This window comes from Apiospora phragmitis, assembly GCF_038363925.1.
Source record: "Apiospora phragmitis strain CBS 135458 chromosome Unknown utg000008l:1.0-3514335.0:1.0-3519231.0, whole genome shotgun sequence".
Lineage (NCBI taxonomy): Eukaryota > Fungi > Ascomycota > Sordariomycetes > Amphisphaeriales > Apiosporaceae > Apiospora > Apiospora phragmitis.
The window spans coordinates 196,643-221,741 of NW_027117407.1; the positions used below are offsets into that span (position 1 = coordinate 196,643).

General features: G+C 53.1%; 14 protein-coding genes across 14 annotated transcripts; 4 read left to right on the forward strand and 10 right to left on the reverse strand.

The window, feature by feature from the left end:
* Window positions 1-573: 573 nt before the first annotated feature.
* On the forward strand, window positions 574-1,347 carry PG994_008479 (CAP domain-containing protein; the record flags this gene model as incomplete). Its single annotated transcript, XM_066859888.1, has 1 exon — window positions 574-1,347. The coding sequence occupies one exon, from the start codon at window positions 574-576 to the stop codon at window positions 1,345-1,347; it is 774 nt and encodes a 257-aa protein (XP_066713477.1).
* A 227-nt stretch (window positions 1,348-1,574) lies between these two features.
* On the reverse strand, window positions 1,575-3,436 carry PG994_008480 (beta-fructofuranosidase; the record flags this gene model as incomplete). The annotated part of the gene is made up of 3 exons (XM_066859889.1): window positions 1,575-2,319; window positions 2,382-3,097; window positions 3,176-3,436. The coding sequence occupies 3 exons, from the start codon at window positions 3,434-3,436 to the stop codon at window positions 1,575-1,577; spliced, it is 1,722 nt and encodes a 573-aa protein (XP_066713478.1).
* Window positions 3,437-4,675: 1,239 nt separating this feature from the next.
* PG994_008481 (alpha-N-arab-like proteininofuranosidase) lies at window positions 4,676-5,984 on the reverse strand (the record flags this gene model as incomplete). The annotated part of the gene is made up of 3 exons (XM_066859890.1): window positions 4,676-5,136; window positions 5,186-5,583; window positions 5,659-5,984. 3 exons carry the CDS (start codon window positions 5,982-5,984, stop codon window positions 4,676-4,678), a joined length of 1,185 nt encoding a protein of 394 aa, XP_066713479.1.
* Window positions 5,985-8,005: 2,021 nt separating this feature from the next.
* Window positions 8,006-8,486, forward strand: PG994_008482 (uncharacterized protein; the record flags this gene model as incomplete). Its single annotated transcript, XM_066859891.1, has 3 exons — window positions 8,006-8,274; window positions 8,347-8,371; window positions 8,427-8,486. 3 exons carry the CDS (start codon window positions 8,006-8,008, stop codon window positions 8,484-8,486), a joined length of 354 nt encoding a protein of 117 aa, XP_066713480.1.
* A 375-nt stretch (window positions 8,487-8,861) lies between these two features.
* Window positions 8,862-9,869, forward strand: PG994_008483 (uncharacterized protein; the record flags this gene model as incomplete). Its single annotated transcript, XM_066859892.1, has 1 exon — window positions 8,862-9,869. One exon carries the CDS (start codon window positions 8,862-8,864, stop codon window positions 9,867-9,869), a length of 1,008 nt encoding a protein of 335 aa, XP_066713481.1.
* A 332-nt stretch (window positions 9,870-10,201) lies between these two features.
* PG994_008484 (uncharacterized protein) lies at window positions 10,202-10,417 on the reverse strand (the record flags this gene model as incomplete). The annotated part of the gene is made up of 1 exon (XM_066859893.1): window positions 10,202-10,417. The coding sequence occupies one exon, from the start codon at window positions 10,415-10,417 to the stop codon at window positions 10,202-10,204; it is 216 nt and encodes a 71-aa protein (XP_066713482.1).
* A 44-nt stretch (window positions 10,418-10,461) lies between these two features.
* PG994_008485 (uncharacterized protein) lies at window positions 10,462-11,428 on the reverse strand (the record flags this gene model as incomplete). Its single annotated transcript, XM_066859894.1, has 2 exons — window positions 10,462-11,199; window positions 11,267-11,428. 2 exons carry the CDS (start codon window positions 11,426-11,428, stop codon window positions 10,462-10,464), a joined length of 900 nt encoding a protein of 299 aa, XP_066713483.1.
* A 794-nt stretch (window positions 11,429-12,222) lies between these two features.
* PG994_008486 (uncharacterized protein) lies at window positions 12,223-13,109 on the reverse strand (the record flags this gene model as incomplete). The annotated part of the gene is made up of 2 exons (XM_066859895.1): window positions 12,223-12,680; window positions 12,743-13,109. The coding sequence occupies 2 exons, from the start codon at window positions 13,107-13,109 to the stop codon at window positions 12,223-12,225; spliced, it is 825 nt and encodes a 274-aa protein (XP_066713484.1).
* Window positions 13,110-13,828: 719 nt separating this feature from the next.
* On the reverse strand, window positions 13,829-15,010 carry PG994_008487 (uncharacterized protein; the record flags this gene model as incomplete). Its single annotated transcript, XM_066859896.1, has 3 exons — window positions 13,829-13,987; window positions 14,047-14,528; window positions 14,581-15,010. The coding sequence occupies 3 exons, from the start codon at window positions 15,008-15,010 to the stop codon at window positions 13,829-13,831; spliced, it is 1,071 nt and encodes a 356-aa protein (XP_066713485.1).
* Window positions 15,011-16,171: 1,161 nt separating this feature from the next.
* PG994_008488 (uncharacterized protein) lies at window positions 16,172-16,974 on the reverse strand (the record flags this gene model as incomplete). Its single annotated transcript, XM_066859897.1, has 2 exons — window positions 16,172-16,291; window positions 16,687-16,974. The coding sequence occupies 2 exons, from the start codon at window positions 16,972-16,974 to the stop codon at window positions 16,172-16,174; spliced, it is 408 nt and encodes a 135-aa protein (XP_066713486.1).
* A 585-nt stretch (window positions 16,975-17,559) lies between these two features.
* Window positions 17,560-18,284, reverse strand: PG994_008489 (scytalone dehydratase; the record flags this gene model as incomplete). The annotated part of the gene is made up of 3 exons (XM_066859898.1): window positions 17,560-18,042; window positions 18,102-18,199; window positions 18,257-18,284. The coding sequence occupies 3 exons, from the start codon at window positions 18,282-18,284 to the stop codon at window positions 17,560-17,562; spliced, it is 609 nt and encodes a 202-aa protein (XP_066713487.1).
* A 738-nt stretch (window positions 18,285-19,022) lies between these two features.
* PG994_008490 (uncharacterized protein) lies at window positions 19,023-19,511 on the reverse strand (the record flags this gene model as incomplete). Its single annotated transcript, XM_066859899.1, has 1 exon — window positions 19,023-19,511. One exon carries the CDS (start codon window positions 19,509-19,511, stop codon window positions 19,023-19,025), a length of 489 nt encoding a protein of 162 aa, XP_066713488.1.
* Window positions 19,512-19,610: 99 nt separating this feature from the next.
* Window positions 19,611-20,590, reverse strand: PG994_008491 (ankyrin repeat-containing domain protein; the record flags this gene model as incomplete). The annotated part of the gene is made up of 2 exons (XM_066859900.1): window positions 19,611-20,416; window positions 20,488-20,590. The coding sequence occupies 2 exons, from the start codon at window positions 20,588-20,590 to the stop codon at window positions 19,611-19,613; spliced, it is 909 nt and encodes a 302-aa protein (XP_066713489.1).
* A 1,380-nt stretch (window positions 20,591-21,970) lies between these two features.
* Window positions 21,971-23,050, forward strand: PG994_008492 (Acetylxylan esterase A; the record flags this gene model as incomplete). The annotated part of the gene is made up of 4 exons (XM_066859901.1): window positions 21,971-22,268; window positions 22,336-22,687; window positions 22,749-22,789; window positions 22,842-23,050. 4 exons carry the CDS (start codon window positions 21,971-21,973, stop codon window positions 23,048-23,050), a joined length of 900 nt encoding a protein of 299 aa, XP_066713490.1.
* Window positions 23,051-25,099: the final 2,049 nt, after the last annotated feature.

Sequence of the window (25,099 nt, forward strand, 5' to 3'; positions counted from 1 at the left end):
ACTAAACGAACTTTCATCGGAATGATAAGTATACGTCGTACGTCCAGCAGCCCTCGAGGAAAGCAGACCATGATGCGCCCCCAGGAAGCCTGTCACTTTTGGCATGCAAGTGGGGGGAGCGGCCGGCTACATACACTCGACCGTCCCCTAAAAACAACTACGCCTGCAGTAGCCAACCAACTAGAAAGACCCGGCCGAAATCTGGCTTACAGGGGGAGTTTCTGCCCCTGCATGTTTCTACAGGCGCCTACGTCATGTTTCAACTTTTTGGACAAGTCATTTCCATTTCCAAGGTCGAAACAAGAAAACAAAGATGATCCAGCCAGGTAGCAAACATAACGAACGATACTGTCTTAGAAGACCCTGATCAGCTGCTGGGGGAACCATCTGTCATAGCCTAAACTATGTAGCAGTTGTTAGTCAAGTAAAGGGGAGGAAGCTGAACTGACTGATAAAACGGATGGGAGCCCATCCATCGAATGTAACCTAAACTCTCATTCACCACCTTCACTCCAGATGTACAGTATATACGGTCTCTATTTATATAACAAGCTTTTTCTTGAATACTCCACCATGTTCATCCGAACTACCACCAGCAAGACGCAGCCTACCACCACGGCCATGCTATTCCATTCCCTTCTCCTCCTGCCGCTGCTGCTGTCGCAGTTCACCACCACCACCTTTGCGTCCGCACAAGATGTCATAATAACCAAAACCATAACCTCGGGCCCCAGCGAAGCCACCGCCTCCGCCGCGGCCGAATTCACTTCGGCCGACCTCTTCACCTCGGCCATCCTGAACAGCACCAACACCTACCGCGACCAGCACAACGCAACCCACCTGGTCTGGAACACCACCCTCGCGGACTTTGCCAACCGGTACCTGGGCCAAGTCGTATCGTCGCGATCTACGCCTTCTTCTTCTTCTTCTTCTTCTTCCGAGTCAGATTCTTCCTCCAAATTAGACTCCGGGAAAGACAAAAGAGGAGACGGAGGAAGATGCGAATTCAAGCACTCAGGCGGCCCCTACGGCGAGAACCTCGCCCTCGGCTGCGCCAACGCGACGAGCTGCGTCGAGGCCTGGGGCGACGAGCGCCGCGAGTACGACTTCGGCAAGGGCGATTTCGGGGAGTCGACGGGCCACTTCACTCAGCTGGTGTGGAAGGACACGACCAGCGTCGGGTGCGGGGCGCGCATGTGCGGCGGCGATGGTAGCGACAGTAGTGACGCGCGTGGGTGGTATTTGGTGTGCGAGTACTGGCCGCGGGGCAATGTGATTGGGAAGTTCGGGGACGAGGTGCAGGCGCAGGAAGGGGTGGTGTGTCGTTGTCGTCGAGGGTGCCGGTGACTTTGGGATTGGTGGTTGGGTTGCTTAGCAGTGTGCTGAGGACGGTTATTTGATGGGAAAGTAAAAGAAGATTACGACATTATGACTGCAACGAGCTTTCTTTTGAGATTATATCAGACCTTTTCTAGTATTAGATCATTATGTATATCATGTGGTATATCTATTCAGATCACATTATCTATCATGACGCATTACACCGAGAAACCACCCTCATAAATCATACGCTTCTACGACCCCATCGCTTTCCCCGAGGTCGTCGTAGTCGTAGCCGTAGTGACATTCCCCAGCACCGTCCCCTGCTCATCCGCCTGCCCCGCCCACGTGCTCTCCAGCGCCCACACGGCCACGCTGACCCGTGCCCCCGCGGGCAGATCCCGCGCCGCCACATTGACCACCGTCAGCGGCTGCGTCGGGTACAGCAGCACCGTGCCCGCGTGCCGCCCCCCGCCGACAAACACCTCGTACATGCTGCGGTCGATGACGGCCTTCATACTCCACGACGCCGGCTTCTGGCCGGGCGCGTTGCTGTCGTAGTACACGTCGGCGACGCTGAACTTGTCGGTGAAGAAGACATTATCGAACCCGCGCAGCTGCCCCCGGTCGACGAAGAACGGGTTGTCGCCGCCGAAGTAGAAACCGGACCGCAGTGACTCGCCCGAGGCCGGCGACGTGAAGGTCAGGTTGAGGGTCGAGAAGGTGGTCGCCTTGGCGACGTCGAGGCCCGTCACGTTGGCCTCGATGTACAGGGCGTTGGACTCGACGTCGGCGTAGTCGACCGTGATGCTGCCATTGCCCATGTCGGTGGCTGTCTTGAGCGATTCGCCCATGATGGGCTTGGGGTCGTAGATCTCGTCGACGATGGTCCAGCCGATGCGGGGCGCGGTCTTGGTGAGGTAGTTGACCCGGGGTAGGGTCATGGCGCTTCGCCAGCCCTCGTTGTTACCGGTCGGAACTTGCCCAGCGTATTGCCAACTATGATTGTCAGTCAGTCAGAAATCAATTGTAAATGCCCCCCTCAGGCTCATGAAACTTACTTGCTGGCCCAGCCCAAGTTGATCGGATTACCCTCGACGCCGTAGAAGAACTGCGCGGCGTAGTTGTCCTTGGCGAAATCGGTGAGGCGCGTCGCCGCATCCAGCGTAGTGAAGTGCGTGCCGTTGAAGTCGCCAATGAAGTACTGCGTGACCGAGCCACCGAGCGGCGCGCCGGGCTGGAGCGAAATGGTGATGACGTACTTCTCGTCGACCACAGCGCCGTCCCGATCGCGCACCGGCATCTTGACCAGGTTCGGGCACTCGTACTGCGCGCCCAGCAGTCCGTGGTCCGTGAAGTTCGAAGCCCAAGTCCACTGCTTGAGGTCCGGGCTGGTGTAGACGGCCACCACGAACTCCTGCGAGTAGGCCACGACCATGACCCATTGATCGCCATACCGAATGACCTTGGGGTCGCGGAACTGGGTGCTCGTGCTGTTGATGACGGGGTTGCCGTCGTAGTACTGGAACGTGTAGCCCTCGTCGTGGGAATAGGCGATGGCCTGGGTCTGCGGCCCGCTCGAGCCGTCCTCGTAGTAGCGCGCGAGCGTGAATACGGCGACGACGCCGTTGTCCTGGTCCGGGAAGAAGCCCGAGGTGTTGTTGACGTCGACGACGGCGCTGCCCGAGAAGACGTAGACCCTCTCCTCGGGCGGGAACAGGGCGATGGGCTGGTTCTCCCAGGTGTAGCCGTCCTTGCTGGTCGCATGGCCCCAATGCTAATTATTGTTTGGGTTAGTTTGAATAAAGAACAGTGGTGAGGCGCTGAAGCCACTGCGGCTAGCAATTGCTCTTACCTGGTTGCCTGCCCCCAAACCAGTCGGGTTGTACTGGTAGTACAAGTGGAATACGCCGTTCAGGTAGAACATGCCGTTGGGGTCATTCATGAAACCCGTGGGCGGCGAGTAGTGCACTTGAGACCGCAATGGGCCGGTGTAGTTGCCTGGCAGAGGGGTGCCAGTTGGGACGGCCGGGTTGACGTAGGTGCTCACACCCTGGGCCGCCGTGACGCCAGCAAGGGCCGCCACAGACAGCAGAAGACTTCTTGGGAACAGCATCGTTGAAGGTCAAGGAAGAGATCGCGACGAGGCTGTCAGGTCAACTTGTTCTTTTCTTCATCCACGATAGCAACAGCGGCTCGGAGCTCTTTTAAATTATTTTCGCCAGACAGCAGCGAGAGCCGGCTGGGCGGTATATTCCGCTGCCCAGTTCCATCTTGCGGGCTCCAACTGTGGGCTCCATTCCGCCAAGTGAATAGGCTGGTGACCGGGCATAATTTGGTACCAGTAGGTAATAGAAGACGTCAAAGGTGAGTCTAGGTGAGTCGATATAGGCGCCAAGGATCGCGGCGGTGATAGAAGCATCGAACATTGACCCGAGGAATGGGAAGAGGCATGCCGCTACGGGGTTACCGGCACTGCCGGCACTGCCAGCAAGACTTGGCTTTCTCTGCCATCCAACCATATTTCAAATCTTTTAAAAAATGTGAGTCGTTGTTTCTAAGGTCAACGATGTATAAGCAAGCAACCGATCTTTTTAGATCCTAATAGGTCAATGGCAACTCAGATGCCTCCAATACCTACTGTAAACATCCCGGTTAGAGCCGCAGTGGTGTGTAGGTTACCTACTCGTTGGGGTTCTCCAGGTCAGAAGGGGGAAGAACCTTGCACGACACCATGCCATGTTCTGTGCCAGTTGCGGGGGAGGAAAAGCATGGTACGACGGTCGGATGGGGAATGCGGAGTTGGGGAAATTAAGTGGAATAAATGATGACGGGGGCTCGCATCATTGGTCGCCCCCTTGGCAGCTCCGAAAACCTGCTGTAAAATTCCCGCAAAAAAGCTGCGTGCAATCTCCTGAACGCCCTATAAGAGTATTTGCATATACCGCTGCATCATGCATGCTGCGTGCCCAGTATTTGGTTTTCCTCGGAACCTTCGGCGGCGCGTGACTGAACTGACTTGACGGCAAAACTCTAATCCATAATCCACAAGACACTTGGTGATGTGACTCTAGCCAGTTGCCAGTTGCTGGAGCTACTTAAGCGAGCTTCAGACAGAGACGGGCATTGGGGGGGGGGGGGGGGGCAACACACCGCCCTCGGCAGCTTCTCCCGTTTCGTCTGCTCCGATCGTGCTCCGATCGTGCAATAATCGATTCACCTATGACTTCTAGAACTTCTAGAGTCAATTGAATGATCATGCTATAGGCTTTATAGGCGACACAGTATGTGAGTATTAGATTAGGTACATGATAATGGTCGTATGCTTTCAACATTTTCTCCGGCCTCTCTCATGCTACGACTTCTGGCCCGCCGGCACAGAGAACGGCCCGTTCTCGGCCAGCGGGAAGTTGGGCGTGCCATCCTCGTTCCAGTCGAAGCGCTGAATGCGCGCAGTGCGGTACAAGTCCGCCGCCGGGTTAGGCGTCGTCTGCGCATGATAAACAACATAATGCTCCTGCCCGTCGGGCGACGTCGTGAAGCTCGCGTGTCCAGGCCCGTAGACGCCCGCCTGCGTGTTCTGGTGAAACACGCAGCCCTCGGTGTGCTTGCGCCACGACTGGTACTGCATCGGGTCGTTGCCCACGAGCTCCAGCATGCCGAGGCAGTAGAAGGGCGTGTTGACGCGCGCCGCCGAGTAGATCACAAAGTTCTGGCCCGTTTTGGGATTTGTCAGCTGCTGCGGGCCCTCGTTGGTCGCGAGGCGGACGGGGCGGCCGTAGGGGACTTGCTCCAGGGTTGGTCGGGGACCGAGATCTGTGCGGGGGCGAATTGTTAAGCAAATCATTGGTTCAGTTCATCACACGGTTGTTGTCTACTGAATGAACTGGAGAACTTACCATGCGACGGTCACTAAAGTTGGAAGAGACCGTCCAAGGGTCCGACATCTCCGTGATGCAGAGGTTGGCCGGCCAGGCCGAGTAGGCCGTCTCCCAGCAGCTGTAGATATGGTACAGCTTGTCCTTGTACGAGAAGTAGGTGCCGTCGATCGCGAACTGGTCGTACGTGTTCAGCATGCTCTTGATCTTGAAGTCGGAGGTCCACGGGTCGGGCCCGCTCGACTCCATCACGAACATCCGGTGGTTCACGGCCGGGCAGTTTATTGGGCAGATGGCATCCTGCAGCGGCGGCGGGTTGTCGCCGTCCGGCGTGGCCGTGAAGATGATGTACCACTTGCCACTGATGTTGTGGATTTCAGGCGCCCTAGATAATGCGACAATCAATATAAAGATGGTGTTTAAAACTCTTTGGCGTGCTGGCAATGCGATGATGACTTACCAGATGGATGTTGACCAAGGCTCACCCGCATCGGCGCCCTTGGGGTCCGGGTTGAAGATGACCCGTGTCTCGGCGTCGTCCCAATTGTCGGTCAAAGAGCGCGACCTCTTCAGGGTGATGTTGTCGTTGGTAGAAAAGGTGTACAGATACCACTCCTGGCCCTCGGATATGTACTTAGTCATGAAGGGATCCCCGACATTCTCCGTCGAAACGGGATTCGAGAAGGTGGTATTCGTCTTCTTGTCTGTCCCGATCTTGGACAGGTCCCAGTCCTGCGGCGCAGCCTTACTCGGGTCGAAAGTCTGCCGCGGTGCAGATGTGCACATGCGATGCAAGAGCCAAAAGGCCCGCAAGGATGATTGACTTCATCGTCGTAAGCACCACACTTGTCAAGTAAACACTGATGGCGAGGATGACAGCAGCAGATAGGCGCGTCGGATCAGAACGACGGAAGAACAACAACAGCAGGTCGACCGGTCAACAAGGACCGGGAGAGGTGTCTCATTATGTAGTCTCGCCCCTGAGACCTGACCCGTGTGCTGGGTCGTTGGACCTGTACGATGACGACGATTCATGGTAAGAATGCTTCCCCGCATTAGAGGGCTGCTGCCGCATACTCCCCACAGTTCGTGAACACGAGGGAGTAAGTAACTTCTATGGATCGTTACAATGTCATGTGTCATGGGCGAATCCTGGGGAGCAGAGGCATCATCATCAAAAGGCCTCGTTTCTTTTCTGGGTATAGCAAAATCGTAGGGATGTTTTAGTCGCATGCTTATTCTACGGCACCACAGGGAGAGGTTGGGGAGGGGAAGGGATAGCCTCCCTGCGCTGCAACATGCTATAGGTCGACTCGTTAGGTGCAGGGAGTTTGTGCGGGGTAATAGCTCGCCTGACTGATGCAGGGCCGCCTCGGTCCGCCGAAGGATCTGGACTCAGCAGAAGGACTCAATGAACATCAGGTCACCCATGAAAGATGCGGTGTGCTGGCACCCGTTCAAGTTAGCTCTCAATCTCATTGGAAAACGACTGCTAGATTTGGAGAATGCAAACCTGTACTTGTTGATACTGGGGCAAGATCTCGGTTTAGCGTTGAAATTCAAGGGATACCCGCTGAGGGGTAGCCAGAGGAATGTGGAACCGCAGCTCAAGTGCTTCACTGACTACCACCTACCCGAAACCGAAATAGATTCGATCAGGTACGTTAGCAACGGCGACGTAAGATAGAGTAGCTTCGCAGTAGTCGATGTTACAACCAGCCATTCGCTTGGCAGACAGTAGCAAGCACACGGCAGATTCCAATCAAGCAAGGCCTGCGCTTGTTTCCTATTGGGTGGGTCTCCCCGCGATCATGGACGCGACCACGCAGGATGAAGCGGCGGCGACGGCAGATCAGAGCATGAATGCCTTCTCCCCCGCCTTTGCCGACGAGGAGCTGTTGCGCGAACCGACGGGATCATCCGTCTATGAGCCCGATCACGTCGTCGGAGAGTCCGGAAGGAGATATCATGGGTACAAGGAGGGCAGCTACCTACTGCCAAACGACGAGGTCCGGCCTTTTTTCCTGTTTATGTCAAATCCATCCATCTATACATATAGGAGACCTTTCTTGCTCATCGAATCAACGAAAAAATCTAGGCCGAACAAGATCGCCTCGACTTCCAACATGCCATGATGACATTGATTCTCCGTGGCAAGCTGGCCATGGCGCCCATTGTCGAAACGCCCAAGATGGTCATGGACGTCGCCACGGGGACGGGGATCTGGGCCCTCGAGTTCGGTCGGTAACCTACTGCCATGATGATATCGAGTGTTTTGAAGAAGTATTACTCAAGTTATTGACCGACCCTTCCTCTAGCCCGCGCGAATCCGGGGTCGTACGTCGTCGGGACGGATTTGAGCAAGATCCAGCCCGAGCCCGAAGTCCCGAACTGCCATTTCGAGAAGGACGACTGCGAAGAAGATTGGCTGTGGGAGCCCACGTTCGACTACATCCACATCCGGCAGATCGTCACCGGCATCCGCGACCCGAAGAGGCTCTTCCACCAGGCCTACGACCATCTTGTGCCGGGTGGCTGGATTGAGATCCAGGACGGCACCATGGAACTGGATGGGGAAGGCGTTGAAGGTGAGGCAGGCCGGTCATGCAATGCAGTCTTCGAATGAGCTGACTGACCACTTAACTTACAGACTCGCACATACGAAAATGGTTCGATTTCTGTGCTGCAGGTGCCACGGCCAAGGGATTCGACGTACGAAAGGCCAAGAACTATAGCAATTGGCTCCAAGACATCGGCTGTAGGTTTTCTCTTTTCGTTGACCATTTTCATGTTCTCGGGTCTCGCCCATGAAATGGAAAGGGGCAGCCGAGCTGACCAGACAACCAGTCACGGAGATCCAGGCGCACAGGTTCGAAGTGCCCTGTAGCCCGTGGCCCAGGAACCTGCAGGCCGCGCGCATCGGCGCGTACCAGCAGCGGAACATGCACGACGGGCTCCGGGGCGTCAGCTACCTGCTGCTCCGCAACGCGGGCATGTCGCCCGAGGAGATTGAGGAGTTCGTCCAGGCCACCAAGGTCGAGCTGAGGGAGGGCCGGGTCAAAGGCTACAGTTACTTGTAAGTTCCACGATGATCTCGGCAGTGCTGTCGGCTTTAATTCTGTACTTACTGACCTTTCCATCAATGTAGCTATGTCGTGTATGGGAGGAAGCCGGTATGACAGACACCGGGGATGCATGATGCTGTGGAGCCTTCCACAATTGGAGAAGGTCGGAGACTACCAGCTAGCCCGCGAGCCCAATGAATCCGAGTGCGACAAGGTTTACTGAATACAGACAACACAATTCTTACATACTTAGACATGGACCCCGAGACTGCTCCAAGAGACAATTGAAACCGCATATATGAGCAATGTCGTCATGAGAATACATGTTTACGTTGGTCAGCTTCCCCCAGAATTCGGTATCAGCGATGAATGAGCTTAGCCGGTGTGTGTCCCGGTAGCTGAACCCGCCCTGGGGCAGGTGGGGGTTACACTGTTCTAGAACAAGGACCCCTGGAAGCAGTTAGTGACAATTAAGCTGAACCAATGACGTATTCCAAAGTCTAGTCGCGAAACGGCAAAAACACATGGAACAAAACAACCAGTTTTCGAAAAGCAAAAAACAACAATTGGGACCTCGGAATAGCTTGAAGCAGTAGAAATGGACGGTTACGAAGCCCGTCGATTGGCAAATATCAAGCGGAACGCCGAGCTGGTCCAAGACCTAGGCCTGGAAGATAAGAAGAAGCCAGAACAAGGTGTGAAAGCGCCGCCGTCCGCTACGTCGAAACGCCGCAAGCTGAACGACCCGGCACCACCTACACGCACCTCCCGGCGCATCGCGAGCGCGCCGTCTCGGCCCACGACCTACAACGAAGACGTCCTCATCACACAGCAAACGGAGCCAAACGACCGTCATCGTCTTTCCCGCACCAAGACGACCAAGAAAGGCGCAGCTGCAGCAAAGAACCAGCAGAAGATCAAGGCCAATCCTTCGTCCCCTTCCCTTTCTCCTTCCCCTTCGCCAGCACCAAATCGCCCAGACCTCGACACCCTCCGCGCCGCCTGGACCTCCTGGACGCCGACCGCCCCGCCCCCGACCCGCGACGAGGCCACGGGCGAGTACCACTTCGCCTCGCACCCAGACTTCCGCCCCAACAAGTCGCCCGAATCGATCCTGCGCGAGGGCGCGTTCGGCGGGACCTACTTCCGGCCCTTGTACTCGAAGCGGCTAGGTATCACAATCGAGGACGACTGGCGGGAACTGCCCCCGGTATGGATCTCGGGCCCAGGCGGGAACATCGACGTCGAGAGGCAGCTGACGTTCGCCGAGTACGACCCAGCCGTCAACAAGTACGGCGTGCGCTGCGGGCAGTCGATCGAGGAGTGGGAGGCCGCAGGCTGGATCCGCCATGAATACGACGTGCGGGGGTGGTTCCAGTGGTACTGCCGGTTCTGGATGGGGCGGCGGCTGGAGGATGAAGATGAGCGGCAGATCGCGCGGTGGAAGAAGTGCGTGGGCGAGACGGGCCGGTGGCGCCGCATCCTGCTCAAGAAGTACGTGCAGATGGGCGTCCGCAGCGTGTTCGGCGAGGACGACAACGAGGAGGAGGAGCGGGGGGGAGGTGAGCCCCGTCGTGCACCAGACTTGCCATCACTGGGCCTATGAGGTCAGACAGGAGGCGTTGGATCGGTTCTGGGCCGAGGGGAGGTAGTAGCCGTTCGATCGGGTTATATCGGCAGGCCTGCATGGGTTATGAGTGACGATGTGCATGCGAGGGCTATATTGTCACTACGTATAGATCAATATTTGGAGAGCGATTACTAGATAATTGACTACATAATCATCAATCCACATGAACATATTACTCCCGAAACCCAGCATACCAAAGAAAAGGTCTTCTTTACCAACGCATACCTACATGAAGCTTGCACTCCCTCGCCCCCTTTTCTAACAAGTAAGATATCTATCTCAACCGCTCCCTCCCACACAGACTACTACTACTTATACCCACAATACGGACCCCACTCCATCACCCGCTCCAGCCTAGCCCCCTTCGGAATAACACCCGCCACGAAGTCCGCGTTATCCACGTCCCCGTCCACGCCGCCGCCGACCAGCAACAGCGCGGCCTCCGCCCGAAACGCGTCCCGGCACCACCGCAGCCAGAACCACCAGTCGTCCACGGCCCCGTACCCGTCCGTCCAGTACTTCATCCACACCACCTTCGCCAGCGTGTGCTCCTCCAGCTCGTCCCGGCTCATCGCCATCTGCTCCTGGATCGGGAGGTGGAGTGCCCGGGCCGCTCCGTCTCGGGCGGCTTATTGGCCGCGAGGCTCTCTTCGCCCTCGAGAGCGGACGACCAGCCCGGGAACCAGCGGTCCAGGGCCGAGGACAGGAGGATCTGCCGGCTGCGCGCGATCGGCAACTTGGATGTGCCGATATTGGGGCCGCCCGCGTGCCGCAGCAGGCCGTCGCCAATCGACAGCGGGTGCACTCTCATCTCGCCGCGCTGCCAGTGGCACTCGTTGCATCGCCGCAGGTGGCGCCGGAACCCCGTCCGCTCCGCCTCGATCGCGGCCGCCGCGCGTTCGACAATGTCGCACTCCTCTCTTCTGCCCATGCCCTGGAAGTCCCCGAGGCCGCAGTGCGCGAACTCCGTCAACCCCGCGTCCTGCAACAACATCAGTCGTTCCAGCGGGTCCAGCTCATCCCTTCGGATCCCCCAATTCCAGGTGTGAGCAAGCCCATACTGCTTCCGGACCCTCTTCTCCTGCGCGCGAAGGCTTTCTCGGTTCTGGCTCTTCCACTTCCGGTGGTTCCGCAGCAGGCTATTATTCGCCGATGGTTCCCAGCTCGACACGGCCCGGCTGCTGGGCGTCCCCGGCGTCGGCTTGCGATAGCCGAGACGCAGGAGGGAGTGGTTGTCGAACGCCGAGTCCGGCAGGAGCCGCATGCAGCCCGCGCAAGTCCAGCGCATCCGCGTCCAGGCCTCGTCCTCGCAGCTGGGCTCCAGCCAGTAATCATCCCCAAAGGGGTCAATGAGAGGCACCGTCCCACCATACTCGGGATTGACACTCGAGGGCCAGCAGCCGCTCCACAAAATGGGCACGGCTCGGCTGGATGATCTGGCGGAATTCTCGACAGGCCTGACTTGCGGCGGTGAGTCCGACAGGGTCCAGACGCCGGAAGATGGAGCACCAGATCTCGACAGGCAATGGATCCATTGCTCGGCCACGTGAGAGGTATTGTAGCCGTGTTCAGGAAGGGACTATGCAAAGGGCAAGGAAAAGAAGACGCTAACCGCAAAGATTCTATGTTGTTCGCATACAATACTTGGCTGTTGATCAGAGCATTGGTGGTAGCTGGAGGATTGGTTGGTGCTTGGGAACCGAAATCCTGGGATCATCAGGTGGGGGTTGTTGTCGTTGGTTACACAAGAACATGACTGTGGCGCGGCTGAGTAAGTAGGTACATGTAAATAGCTTGTCAAATCTCAATGAAGGTCAACTCACCCCGAGTAGGGGCACTGGCAAGGCCCTGGACCAACCAAAACAGCCAGCATTTACCCGATAGTCAACAGATACAATAACGGCCACAAGTTCCAGTGCAGGTGGTAAGTCGACAAGGTCTCGATTGATGCGAAGAGCTAGTACTACAAACTGATGCCTCAGTGCTAATGACAAGATTGAAAACGCCCACTTTCCACATGAATACCATCCTCAAGTTGTTATCTGTTGTCGTCCATGAGAGTGCGCAAATCCGCAGCTGTATGGCCCATCCCTCTTGGAAAGAACCATCACCACCAGTAATCGTCACCATTAATGACATCGTTATCATCGTCGTCTTGTGTCAAGTCGATGACCACAGGGTGGACATCCATCCGCATGCGCTTGTTCTGCTGGAAGGAGTCATCGTCGGGGGCACTTCGCTTTCGGCTGTTGGTCTGGGATTGAAGGCGAGCCTGTGAGTAGTGTGTCAGCGTGACGCGTAGGTAATTAATCGAAGAGGCATGGAAAATTCACACATTATCACGCTCCAGGTTCTGAGCATATTCGCGCACCTCGTCGTCATCCATCTCGTCGGTTCGCGAAATGATGGCCTCCTGCATGAGGCCCTCCATCGATCGGTAGCGGAACTCGAACTCGGCGAAGGGCCGTTTCTTGGGATCGGCCCAGACGCTCCTCTTCACCAGTCCGTCTCGGTGCTGGGCTGGCAGCGCACGTATCTGCTGTCGGTGTCCGAAGTCGACGCTGTGGGTAAGGGCCCGATCACCCTTGACGGCCTTTTCGGCGAAGAAGTCTTGTCGAATCAAGGCCTCCGCGGCGCTGTCGTTGCGATCGTTCCGACCTCGTCCGCCGTCCGCTTCGACAAAGATAGGCTCCTGCATGTCGTAGACGGACACCTTGATTGTACCAATTCTTGAAGCCTCCTTCTTGTGATCCTCGATCTCCTCCAGCGAGAAGTCGTCATTCGGCACTGGAAGGACGCCCACTGTTAGATTGACAAGTCTCCAAAAGGAAGGGTGTAAAAGTACTCACAGACAGAAAAGCCCGAGAACCGGAACTTGTAGGACGTGGTTCCTTGCTGGTTTCTCCAGGAACCTCCGTCGACCTTGACACCCCACTCGCGGTAGTCGAAGAAGTTGGGCTCGTGGAAGAAGCCGGCCTCGACGGAATCGACGTGAACTCGGAAGGCAATGTGGTGGGAGAGGTGTTTGAAGTCGGGATCTTTCAGGAAGCAGACGGCGAAATTGGCACCCGTCTTGGACTCGATATACTTGGTGACTTTGTGGCAGTCGTCTCGAGATCGGCGGGTTTTGTCGTAGGGATCTGTGTACTCGCGTACGTTGTAGCCATTGATCTGAATGGTGACCTCGAGGCCGGGGACGTCATCGAGGATTGCCATGGCGTCGTTTTGAGCCGCAAGATGGGCAGTGTTTGTACAATACTCTTGGAGGTTGGAAACAATGAGGGTGTTGGAATTGTTGTAGGTGCTGTCACAAATACCTAGATAAGTAATCAAGTGTTCAGGATAATCAGGGACGGAATAATCGGTGCATTGGTAGGAAGCTTGATCCCAACGAGATGATGTCAACAATGGGGTAATGCCCGCCCATGAAATGGATACCTGGTGATACGAATGTTACGGCATTTGAAGTTGAGAACGTTCGAGTTTTGGTACCGTGGGGCGGAGACTTGTTGCTGCCTTGGGCTGTTACTGATGCAGAACAACGTGAGGAAAGAGGTACGGTATCTAACGTGCCTTCCTTAGACTGACCAATATTTCTGATACGAGCCAGATAATACACAAAAATGGGCTTGATCAAAATCAAAGGGTCGCGAATTCCATACGTAAAAACTCATCGCATCATGAAATGAGTGGCATTCGCACTGTTATATGAGCATGATCTGTCTGTCTAATAATACAACTGTGTTTTCGGCAATTTGGGTCAATCTATTAGCCGCAATAGATGACCATACCGAATGAGAACTTGAGCAAGCAAACCCTCTCTCATGCTCTTCATAAGTATCAGATCCTAGATCTGCTCAGAATATCATGCCAATGTCAGCAGTACTTTTGCTAGGCATGTAATGTCCTGCCGCACGTCGATACCTCCTGTCGAGCTAGTCAACGTCGATCTCGACCTTCCCGTCTTTACGGACCATCTCCTTGTATCTCTTTCGAGGCAACTCCACATTGCCAGAAGCAGAGCGTTTGCGGTTCGATACATCTCCACCGTTTTCTCGCTTGATCTTCTGGTCGTGATCTTGCTTCACTTTGCCCTAAATCAAGCATGGAGGGTTAGTGGTCAATCATTTAATATATAAAAATTGCGACCTACTGTATTCATATGACTGTAGCCAGCACGGGCAAATTGACGTAGCTCATCAATGGACATGCTATCCACGGGATCGGGTCGTTCTAGAACCCCCTCTTGATACAGTCCCTCTGAGAAAAGGTTAGTGGTGTATCGTTGGACATATTGATAGGATTCCTTACCCTTTGAACGGTATCTGAACTCGAAGACAGCACAAGGTCGTTCAAGAGGGTCTTGAAAGGCGTCGCTCTGTTCCTCGATAGCCCATGTAGGTTTAGTAGTAGGTGCGGTGTCGAACGTGCTCCGAGTAGTAACCACAGCGCCCTTTAAGACCTTCTCGGGTATTTCTTGAGGGAAAATCCTCGGTGGGCTTTCCCGGTAATCTGGTTCGTGGTATATCTTACTCGAAGCCGCCATTCGATAGACAGTTACTTTGATTAATCCATAGAGCTTCTCGCTTTGCATAACCTCGCTGAGTTGATCGTCTGTCAAGTCACACATTTCGACTATGATGTATGGGTTACAACCATTCTTATTAGAGCTTCAACTGGAGCTTACCATGCTTTACCTCGTCGAATTTGTAAAAATACCGCGTCCATCCCTCGCTATCGCTTCCCGAGGTTATAGAGTCAGTGCAATCAATCCATTCCTCTTGCCGGCTGGGCTCGTCACTTTCTGGTTCGTGACAAATAACTGTGTCAGCTCTGTCAACTGTGACTCTAATGCCGAGATGATCGCAGTTTCGCGTAAACCCTCTGGTCTTTTCGAGATTGACAGCGAAGTTCTCATCAGGGATCGCTTCAATGTACTTAATGACGTGAGGGATATGCTTGACGTCGAGAACGACAGGATTGGTGACTTTGGTAGCCGCGACTAGTACTTCCAAATCGATGGAATCGTCATTATCCGGTTGGTCGTATTCTTGGACTTTCTGGCCGTTAATTTCCACCCAGGCCTCAAGGCCCTCAAGTTCACCGATGACGGCCATGGCGGCGATGATGTTGAGGATGTGAGTTTTGTCGAAGCCGAGAAACGCGCCGAAAAATTGTTGTTGTCTCCAAACAGGGTGGGGAAATGATGGGTTTGTTTTCAAGTTATCAAATCCCCCCCCGTGGAAAAAGTTGTTGGGTGAGGCAAAAGTGAATGGGCATGGGTGCATCCATAGGAGAGAAAGTTGTAACGAATAACGCGCGAAGTAACCATCGATTAGCCGTATATTGGAATAAACGTCGGTCAACGCCTTAAACGTACACCTAGTATGGAATTAGCGTGGTATAAACATAAGTATTAAACGTCCACAAGAGATTATTCCGTACGTAGATCGCAGCAGTATTCCAGTATTCTAAATCGCAATTCAATGGTTTATTTACATTAGCCTAGCATGCATGCTACGGTGGTAAGTACTTTGCTGGTATGATGCACCTTCTTAACTTTTGCCTTTAGCTGTGTCAGACCCAACAGCAACATCATTCTTGGATATTTACGCTTGGTTGGCTGAAAAATATATTTCCTCCATCACAAATGTTTCAACTGTACTACCCAGAGCTCACAAATGCGATCTCCTGTTACCATATGCATCCTACATAGGTACATGTAGGTAGCCACCTAATCCTCGTGAATCTGGTCGATATCTTTCTCTCCCATCTAACTGCACCATATCGCCTCTGTTGCTTCTTGGTAAGATGCCCATCACCAAAGTCGTCCTCTCAGGTACATAGACTCTGTCCTCCACATGTAGCCCATCACCATGAAATCCCTACTTGACTCGCTTGGATCGCAGATCATACCCAGCACTGGGACCTGCTTCGGCGTCCTCCTTTTCCCTTCGCCTTCTTTCGCTTTCCTTGCTGTTCCCACGGGTCATCAGTATCATCGAAGTGTGACAGTCACAGGCAAAGTATGCAAGGGACGGAGGAGGCTTACCTGCTTCTCGTATTCCAGCCCAAGAAGCGCAAGGCGTCGTATCTCGTTAGGTGGGAACTCATCGATGGGGTCGAGTTCCGAAATCACTCCTTCGTCCAGCAGGCCCTCTGCAGCATGTCAGTTTAGTCCAGACCCAAAAAGAAACAAAGAAAAGGAACATTCCGTCCGAACAGTTGGGACGGTGTTGCCTGTTTGCATTTGACGTACTCTTCGATCGGTACCGGAACTAGAAGATCGCGCAGGGGCGGCACACATCATACTGGAAGTCGTCAAAGTACTGCCGGGCCAGCGCCTCTCTCGCCAGGAACCGCTTCTCGAACTCGACCCGGTGCGTCAGGGCGCGCGGCTAGAACGCTTCTCTCGGCAACGATGCTTCTTCTTGCTCGTCGGACGGCTTGACTTTTATCCCCTTGGCGACCTTTCGGGGCGCGCTTTCGTTCATCTTGTAGACGAAAAGGCGAAGGGTGCCGTGGTTCTTCGCGCGCAGGCGCTGTTGATCCAACTCCTACGTTGGCGCATCGCCAGAATCGGCTGCTATTAGAATGTCAGCCCATTATCTCATGTTGAGCAATCATCTCCACATTCTCAGAGGAGAGTAACAGAAGTGACGGACCGATTCTCAGCTCCTCGAAAGCGAAGGCATAGTCAAAACAGGCAATTCTGCCGTCGATATAGCCCCTTACACGGCTGTGGAGCACATCCCAGTCGTTGCTGAAAAGATGTCTCAGCGGAGTTTCTCACGCCGTCGCACTGGGCCTCGATGGCCAGGTGGTGACAGCCGGGAGGGAAGGCGAGCTGCTTGCGGAACCGGAACCCGGATGACTTGCCGGCGGTCGCTTCAACGTAGCTGATGACGAGCGGGATGTTCTTGGCATCAAGGGTCACGGTGTAGGAATCTTCGGCGGTCTCCATGAGTATGTCGGTCTCGATGCCGGCCTTGCACGTGTTGGGTACATCGTACTCTTGGAGTGCTCGTCCGCCCACTTCGATTGTTGCCTCGAGACCGGGGAGGTCGCGCAGGATCGCCATGGTTGACTGTCGCTGACGGGGCACTGTTTTTACTGTAGATGGGAATGACGAGGATCGTTGACAATAATAGGAGATATCCCAGATCTCAGGAGGAGGACACAGCGATCTATAAGAGGCATTTTACTTCCTTCCGACAGAGAAGCTGAGACTTCATGCATTTCCCGCCAGGCTTGCAATAACTATGAAAAACAAAAGAACATCAAAAGGAGAGAGACGCAGAGGCTAATCGACTGAAAGGAACTTTCTTGGGTAAAGTTTCTGTCAATATTACACATAGCTCGTTGCGTCACGCTCATTCTCCAGCTGCTATTCCAAACAACAGTAATCGTTCGGGAAGCGACCAATGTTCCGAGGCAATACCAGGCTTGCCCCTGTGTACCCAGTCGGAACCTTCTAGGCCTTGCTAAATATCTATTCATGAAGAGTAAAGATGAATAGAGAGCGAAGGATCTCTTTGATAACCTTAACCTGAGAAGAAAGACATCATACAGGAAGCATACATATGGAATCAGAGCGAATAATAATGAACTGTAAAGGCATCACTAGTGAATCATTTGCATAGTAACGAAGCAATTATCAAGTTGCCTAAAGCTGCGAGACAGAGACGCGCTCCTGGACCTTGTCGGACCCAGCAGCCGCAGGCTGCAAGCAATCCACACTCTCCGACACCGGCTGCTGCCCCCCTGCCTCCGCCTCCGCGCCGAACTCGTCGCGGCCGCTGGCGAAGACCTTGTCAAAGTCGTACTCGAACCAGCGGATCTGGGGGTCGAGCCCAGCGAACTTCCAGACGCCGTCGACCTTGCGGTACCAGTGCGTGTTGGTGCTGTGGGCGTGGCCCTTGACGGCGACGGTCGCCCGGGTCGCGTCGGTGTAGCGCTGGTGCGGCACGCGCAGCTGGTGCGTGCCGACGACCTCGGTGTCGCTGACTTTCGCCCACTTGCTGCCGCCGATGAAATGCTGCGTCTTGAGCAGCGGGTCGCCCAGCACGGCCTGGTTCGAGATCATGGCGATGAACTCCTCGGCCGGCATGGCCTCCCAGATCTTGTCCAGGAAGGAGCGGTAGTCAATCTGGGGGTGGGGGTTAGCCTGCCGATTGGTCTGGAGGGCTCAGAGAAATAAAGGCTTACTCGGAGGGTAGGAGCAATGCACTTCCTCAGCCTGTCCCAGTCCTTGGTGTCGTAACTGTCGGCCCACTCAACCAGGCAGGCGTTGAGGCCAAGGTAGTCTATTGAGATGTTAGCATGAGTTCCAGAGTAAGACGGCAGTCCGGTAATTAGCCTACCGTCGAAGGTGATGTTTCCGTTAGCCATGTTGATGGATGTAATTTCGAATTTGTTGTGTGACAAAAGTAAGGAGTCAAAGTGACCACATATCAGACCTGGATGGTGGGAGTGCCACCTATATATGCAGCGAAAAGATTCGTCTGACAGGACGTTGTGTTTCGTCGGCACCCCGTTGGTCGTCCGGACTTGCGCCCCACTGGCCCAGGCGCACGCTCGGCCGGTCCAAGCCAGTTTTGGACCCATTCGCCGGACTACCCCAACTACATCACGGATCCCATCCCTGCGGCAAACCCAGCTTATTAGTCAGGGAGCTTGGCCAGAAAATCGCACAAGTCGAAGATTGAGCACCTTTGATTGCCAGTCGATTATAGATTCCATCCAATTTTCTTTCTTTTGCCACGTTTAAGCATATAGTTGATTGAGCCATGATAATATCTCGGAGTAGGTTTCATCTGCAGGCCGGAAACCGGGCACGAGCCTATCGTTCGTAGTTTCCTTAAGTTTCTAGCTTGACTTTGACCAAAGGAAAGGCTTCCCTCGCCACACGCCACAATCTTCGCCGCCGGTGGTTGGCTCGCCACGCTTACAAGGCCTCACGCACATCAACGCTCGTGACAATCTCAGCACGCGCTGAACTATGGAGGTGTTGGAAAATGCGAAATGTTTTCCTTAGGCTCACCTAGTCGCAATACGCGGACTTCATGTCTGGCAGCAATACTATCAACGGAATCCTTCCTCATTATAATTCGGCCATGCGTAGAGGTACTAATCAAGATCCCCTCTGTCGTCCACGCCGCCACTTTGGAGAATCATATCCCTCTCGACACCCTCGTGCTCCAGAACATCCACCATGGACTGCAGCCCGTGGTGCACGGCCACGGTCATGGCCAAACCCCCACTGTCCGCCGTGTCCAGCCTGGCCCCGTGCCGACGGAGCAGGCGGAACATGTCCATGTTTTCTTTCAACACGGCCAGCACGATAGGCGGAGGGGAGTCGTCGTTGGCCCCGGCCCCGGCTGCGAACAGAGTCTCCGCTACGGAGAACCAACCCTTCCGCACCGCCACCATCAGCGGGGAGTCGGGGGCGTGCAACCTGTTCGGGTCTGCCCCGTGCTCGAGAAGTAGCCGGACAATGTCAGTATTGCCATGCTTAACAGCATCAATTAGCGTCTTGCAGAATTCGACATGATAATCTTCGACCCCACCTTGCTCTTGATGGGGTAGGACACCCTGCTCGAGTAAATGCTTTACCATGTCCAGATGACCATGTTTTGCTTTTCGGCGGAGCAACCCAATCTTATCGTCTGACGAGTATGGATGTATGGATATGGCTTCTTCGTATTGGTCTGGAACCTACAGCTCTCTTATTTCGTAGTGCTCAAGGGCTGTTTCGCCGGGCTCTGATTGTGAATAAAATGCAAAGTCGTATGCATCCCGGTGGCCAGAACTGGCGGCGTGGCGGAGGGTCCGATGAATTAGAGGTGTGGGTATAGGTCCGTCTGGATTGTAGTCCAAGCTGGCCGAGAGGAGAAGACGCAACATGGACACCTCGCCCTTGAGAACGGCGGCGTCCCAAATTGGGCCGAAGATGCCGCTGGAAACCTCCTCTGACATCCAATCCCCAGAATTGCCCCCGGAAACCTCCTCTGACTCAGAGATCCAATCAGACATCCAATCTATAGGATATCTTATACGGCCCTGCGAAACGGCCTTCTCCACAAAAGGTCGATAACCAAGATAAGCGGCCGCGACGCAGAGGTCATCCTCAAGGTCCTCGTCAGACCCCTTGCTAATCCATGGACTCTGACGAACCCAGGACAACAGATGGGCCCTTCGACCCCGGTCGCCATCGGTGTGCGCGGCAAGGCGGCAGAGCGATTGCAAACGTGCCATGATGGCGGACCGCCCCGCGTCGCCAGCCTGTTCGGAAATAATGACGGCGGCACGTCGGATACGCCCGGGAATTGTCCTGGGGTCTTTCTCCCTCCATGCATGGTATGCCAGATACCGGTAGACATAAGAGTACCATTCTGAATTTAGCCGCTCCTCCCGGGGGCGCATGCTGTGCCATTTGCTGCGCAGCCTAAGCCATGTCTCTGGAGGGTCATGCAGAAGGCGGAGACGGAAGATGGCGTCGTCGATGAAGTCCTTAAACATGCCTGTAGGCCGCAGATGGTGTGAGCTGTGGAAAGGTTCATCATATGCATTCGTCGTGGATATGACAACTTACGGTTCACGACGCGGAGTCTCATGACCCGCTTGAATTCCCGCGAATAGACGATAGCTTCAAATATGCGCTCCACGAGCTCCGGAGGGAAGTCTAGCAAGTTCATGGCGGCTAGCAGCTGGAAGCATCAAGGTCCAGGCGTTGGTTAGACTGAGGAGCTGATCAATAGGTGGTGGTTTACGTCCAGCTGAATTCGGTAGCTTCTTCCGCAGTGTCTGTTCGGTTGCCTAATAAAAGTGGATACCTTATTATTAGTGCATTCCACCTTAGGAAGGGCCGCCCTAATTAATTCTAGGTCTCGTTTACGTGGGAGACAACATCGAATAAAAGATGCTTATCGAAATCTGGCACTGGTCGCGAGACGCTTCCCATCGATCGCCAAGCCAATTCAACAGATCCAAGGCCCGGAAGATCGGATAGTCGCCAATCCAATTCCAGGAACAGCTAATTAAGTGAGAGCCGTGCCCTATCACAGTGGGGAACCGTTGAGTGTAACGGCCGCTTAAAGGCCCATTGGGCTTCGCTTCGGGGCGATCCCGAAATCTTACTGACGAAAGAATGGGCAACGGCACGATTAACAGCTACCCCATCCCTGCATGGAAGCACAGCTGAAAGCTCCTAACCGTAATACCATGCCGAAGGTTGGTAATTTCTAGACCTTTTCCATAATTGAAGCAGATGCTCAAGTCCGGGTTCTCTAGGCGTGCACGCGCTAGGCGGAAACCCCGTTGTTTGTTGTGATAAAGTACATGTAGATGCTTCTGCTTCATCTACACCTAAAGAGCGGCCATTTCAGGAGCTAGAGATTCAAGAGTATTGACTGACAAAGAAAAGCGAACTCAATTAGGTTTGAATCGTTTCCTTGCAGAACCCGGGCCAAAGGGACTTTAAGTAGGTATTAAGGGACCACTATTACCGGGGCCAGTGACTTTATCCGTATTAAGGTCCCAAAAGTCCACCAGTCACGCCGGCTTGGCCCCCGGTCGGGCCTGATGCTTCCGCACTCCGCGTGACGATCAACAAGGTTGGAGGGCAACTTGGAGGGGTATACCCGGCTGCTACCCCGCCGTCTTCAGTAGATTGGGGCCTCATATTAGCCGCCATTGCCCTCCGGACTGGTTTGACGTCTAGTCATGTACGTCACGCGTGTTTCTCACTCTGTGCGCCTGACAACAACTCCCGATGGAAAGGAACATGCTGCAGAACTTGAACGGGGTGGAGTACGTCACCACTAAAAGTGCTCAATTGAGAATGCGGTCCTAATGGAGGATATTGAGTGCAACGCCGTGCCGGAGAGGAGGAAACACTTCAGGAGGAATGCGACTAGGAGTACTAAGTAATCTATAAGAAGCTCTTCCCTCAAGAACCTATGAATAACTACTCCGTTTGATCTGATCTCGTGCACCATCGGAGACCGCCTCGTCCTTCAGCATACCAGCAACGCTTGATTGATATAGCCCCTGCCACTATTAAATCTACCACGACGATGCAGCTCAAGTTCGCCCTCCTCACGGCTGCGCTTGCCGCCCTCGGCAACGGCCAGTCCCCGACCCAGGTCAGCGGCTTTAATGCCGGCCCTACTAGGCTTGGCATGTATGTGTACGTGCCGCGGACGCTCACCAAGCCCGCGCCCATCGTCGTCGCCGTGCACCACTGCCAGGGCTCGGCCCAGGGCTACTCGCAAGAGACGCGCTACCAGCCGCTCGCCGACCAGCACGGCTTCATCATCATCTATCCCAACTCCAAGTCGGGCGGCGGCTGCTTCGACGTCGCGTCTACAGCTAGTTAGTTGCCTAATTACCCAATACCTGTCCAGTAATACTATACTAACCAACCACCCCTTTTCCTCAGGCCTGACCCACAACGGCGGCGGCGACAGCCAGACCATTGCCAACATGGTGGACTACGCCGTCAAGAACTACGGCGGCGACCGCAACCGCACCTTCGTGACGGGCAGCAGCTCGGGCGCCATGATGACGGAGGTGCTCGCGGGCGCGTACCCGGACGTCTTCAAGGCCGCGTCGGCCTACAGCGGCGTGCCCGACGGCTGCTTCTACGTCCAGGGCTCGACCGCGACGCAGGACCCGCCCGGCTGGAACAACCAGTGCGCCAACGGCCAGACCACCAAGACGGCCGCCCAGTGGGGCGACGCCGTGCGCTCGTACTACCCGGGCTACACCGGGGAGCGGCCGCGGATGCTGATGTAGGTTCCCCTTTTCACTCGCGTGCAGGAGCTGAGACTAATACATTATCCGCAAAAACAGCTGGCACGGTACCGCCGATAACACGCTCCGCTACCCCAACTGTAAGTTCAGAAATGCCACACCAAGTATTGTATGCTAACTCGGAATCTGCAGACCAGGAATCTCTTAAGCAGTGGTCCAACACCCTCGGCCTGACAACTTCCAAGCAGGTGCAAAACACGCCCCAGAGCGGATACACCCAGACCATCTACGGCGACGGAACCTCGACCACGGCCAAGCTGGTCGGCTACAGCGGTGCCGGAGTAGGCCACACTGTTCCGGTACATGAGTCTATGGACATTGCCTTCTTCGGCATCGCATAGATATGAGCACCCGCTACTACAATGCGTGAGGGGTCAGTCTATATACTTTACCCGTGAAACAAGGCGTCGAACCAGATGGTGCAGGTTCCCCACCACTGCTACGCTGGTGACAAATGTGCATGGGATCCATAGGTTAAAAAGGGGCTACTTTAGTTGCAAATCAAGCTCAGTTGTCTCAATCTATACAGTTGTTCTAGATTATACTGTCATTTCAAATTCCTCCCATAGTTATCTCAAGTTGTATAAACAGTTATTCTAAATTAACGTACCCCATAAGCGAGCTACGCATATAAGCGAGCTACGCATTTTTAATTAATTTTCTTATAATTAATTTTATACTAACTTTTCTTTTTTAATAAGTATAGAATTAAAAAATAAAGAAAAAAGGTTTAATTTAACGTTTTAAACGTTTTAAAATAACCCGAAATTAAATATACGAAAAGCTATAACGATATATTATATTTTAAAATTAACGTTACGTAGTTAACGACGCGGAATTTAATTACGATCCGAATTTTTTATAAACTTTCGAAAGCTTTCTAATTTTAAAAAAGAATTAATTATTCGATATATTATTAATTTAAATACGGGATCGTTTTTTCCCCGGTTAAGTAATATAGAAGATATAGCGAATCGATTATTTAGTTTACGCGACGCGGGACGCGTCGGCGTTAACTAAGCCTTTAACTTTATACGATAATAACTAAACCTCCGGACGCGTTTTAACCGAAGAATCGATTATTAAAAAATCTTTTATAAAGATCTTAACGCGTATCGCGCGTAATTTATTTTCGTATAGAATATAATTAATAAATATAAAATATAAAAGGAAAAGCCTAGGGTAATATAATAAAAAAACCGGGAATAGGTTATAATTATTTAAGGCATCGGATTAAATAGTTACGCCATCCCTTCGTATATTATTTTTACCGAGAAAACGCACTTCTCTTCCTAATATAAAAATAGCCTATTACCGAAGGACTAAGTAATCGTAATTATTAAAAATAGCTAAACTATAAATAAAAGAAGCGAGAACTAAATTCGATACTTTAATTAATATACTAAGTCTTATACGAAAGGTTATTATCGCCTCTTAGTCTTAAACGGCTACGAAAGCTACTACTTAATAACTTTTAAGCTTTATTACGAAAAGAACTCGATTATTATACTCTATATACCTTTTTATTCGTTACATAAGCTCTAGCCTCTTAATATCGGCTATTTTCGTATATTAAAAAAAGCGTACGGGAAAAAAATTAAAGGTTTTATACGAGCATATATTACTTATATCTTTAAAAAGGACTTCTTACCAGCGTTTTTAAAAGCGTTCTAGGCGACTTTTATCGTTTCGAATATATAAGGAGGCTTTTAAAAAATAAGACTCGTTCCGTATAATCCGGAATATATTATTTTATAATTAAATATAAAACTTCACACTTTAATACCTCCGGGGGAGCGAGCTTATCCATTTTACTCGAGCGCGAGAAGCTTGTACGCTGCAAGTACGACTCGGGGACGCTGCTATCTCGCCGGTAAGCTCTGCGAGATTCCTCGGCGTATGGCTCCATCGGAAACTACAATGGAAGGACTATATCTCTAAAATTAAAGCGAAAATAGTAACCCAGATATTAACTCTTACCAGGCTCGTAGTATCAGCGTGGGGATGTTCGGTACGAAGGGCGAAAGAGCTCTATACGAAGGTAATACGCAACGTACTCGTATACGGAGCGTCGGCTTGGCACAAAGTGGCCGATATAGAAAAAGGGCCAGTCCGTAGCTTTATAATAATTTAAAACTCCTGTCTCCGGACCGTAATAAGGGTATACAAGGCGACCCCTTAACGTTACTTAGAGATTAAAGCGGTAGTTCCTCCCCTTAACCTTTATTTAAATACAAGGGGCAGCTAGTTTCGAAATATATATAAAAATTATTAAAAAGCTGCAGCTTTTACGTAACGTTTATATAAAAGCGGTAGAAATTATTAATAAAGAACGTAGCGTAAAAAGGAAAAGATAAAAAAAACCCTAAGGGGCTATTAATAAAGCCTCT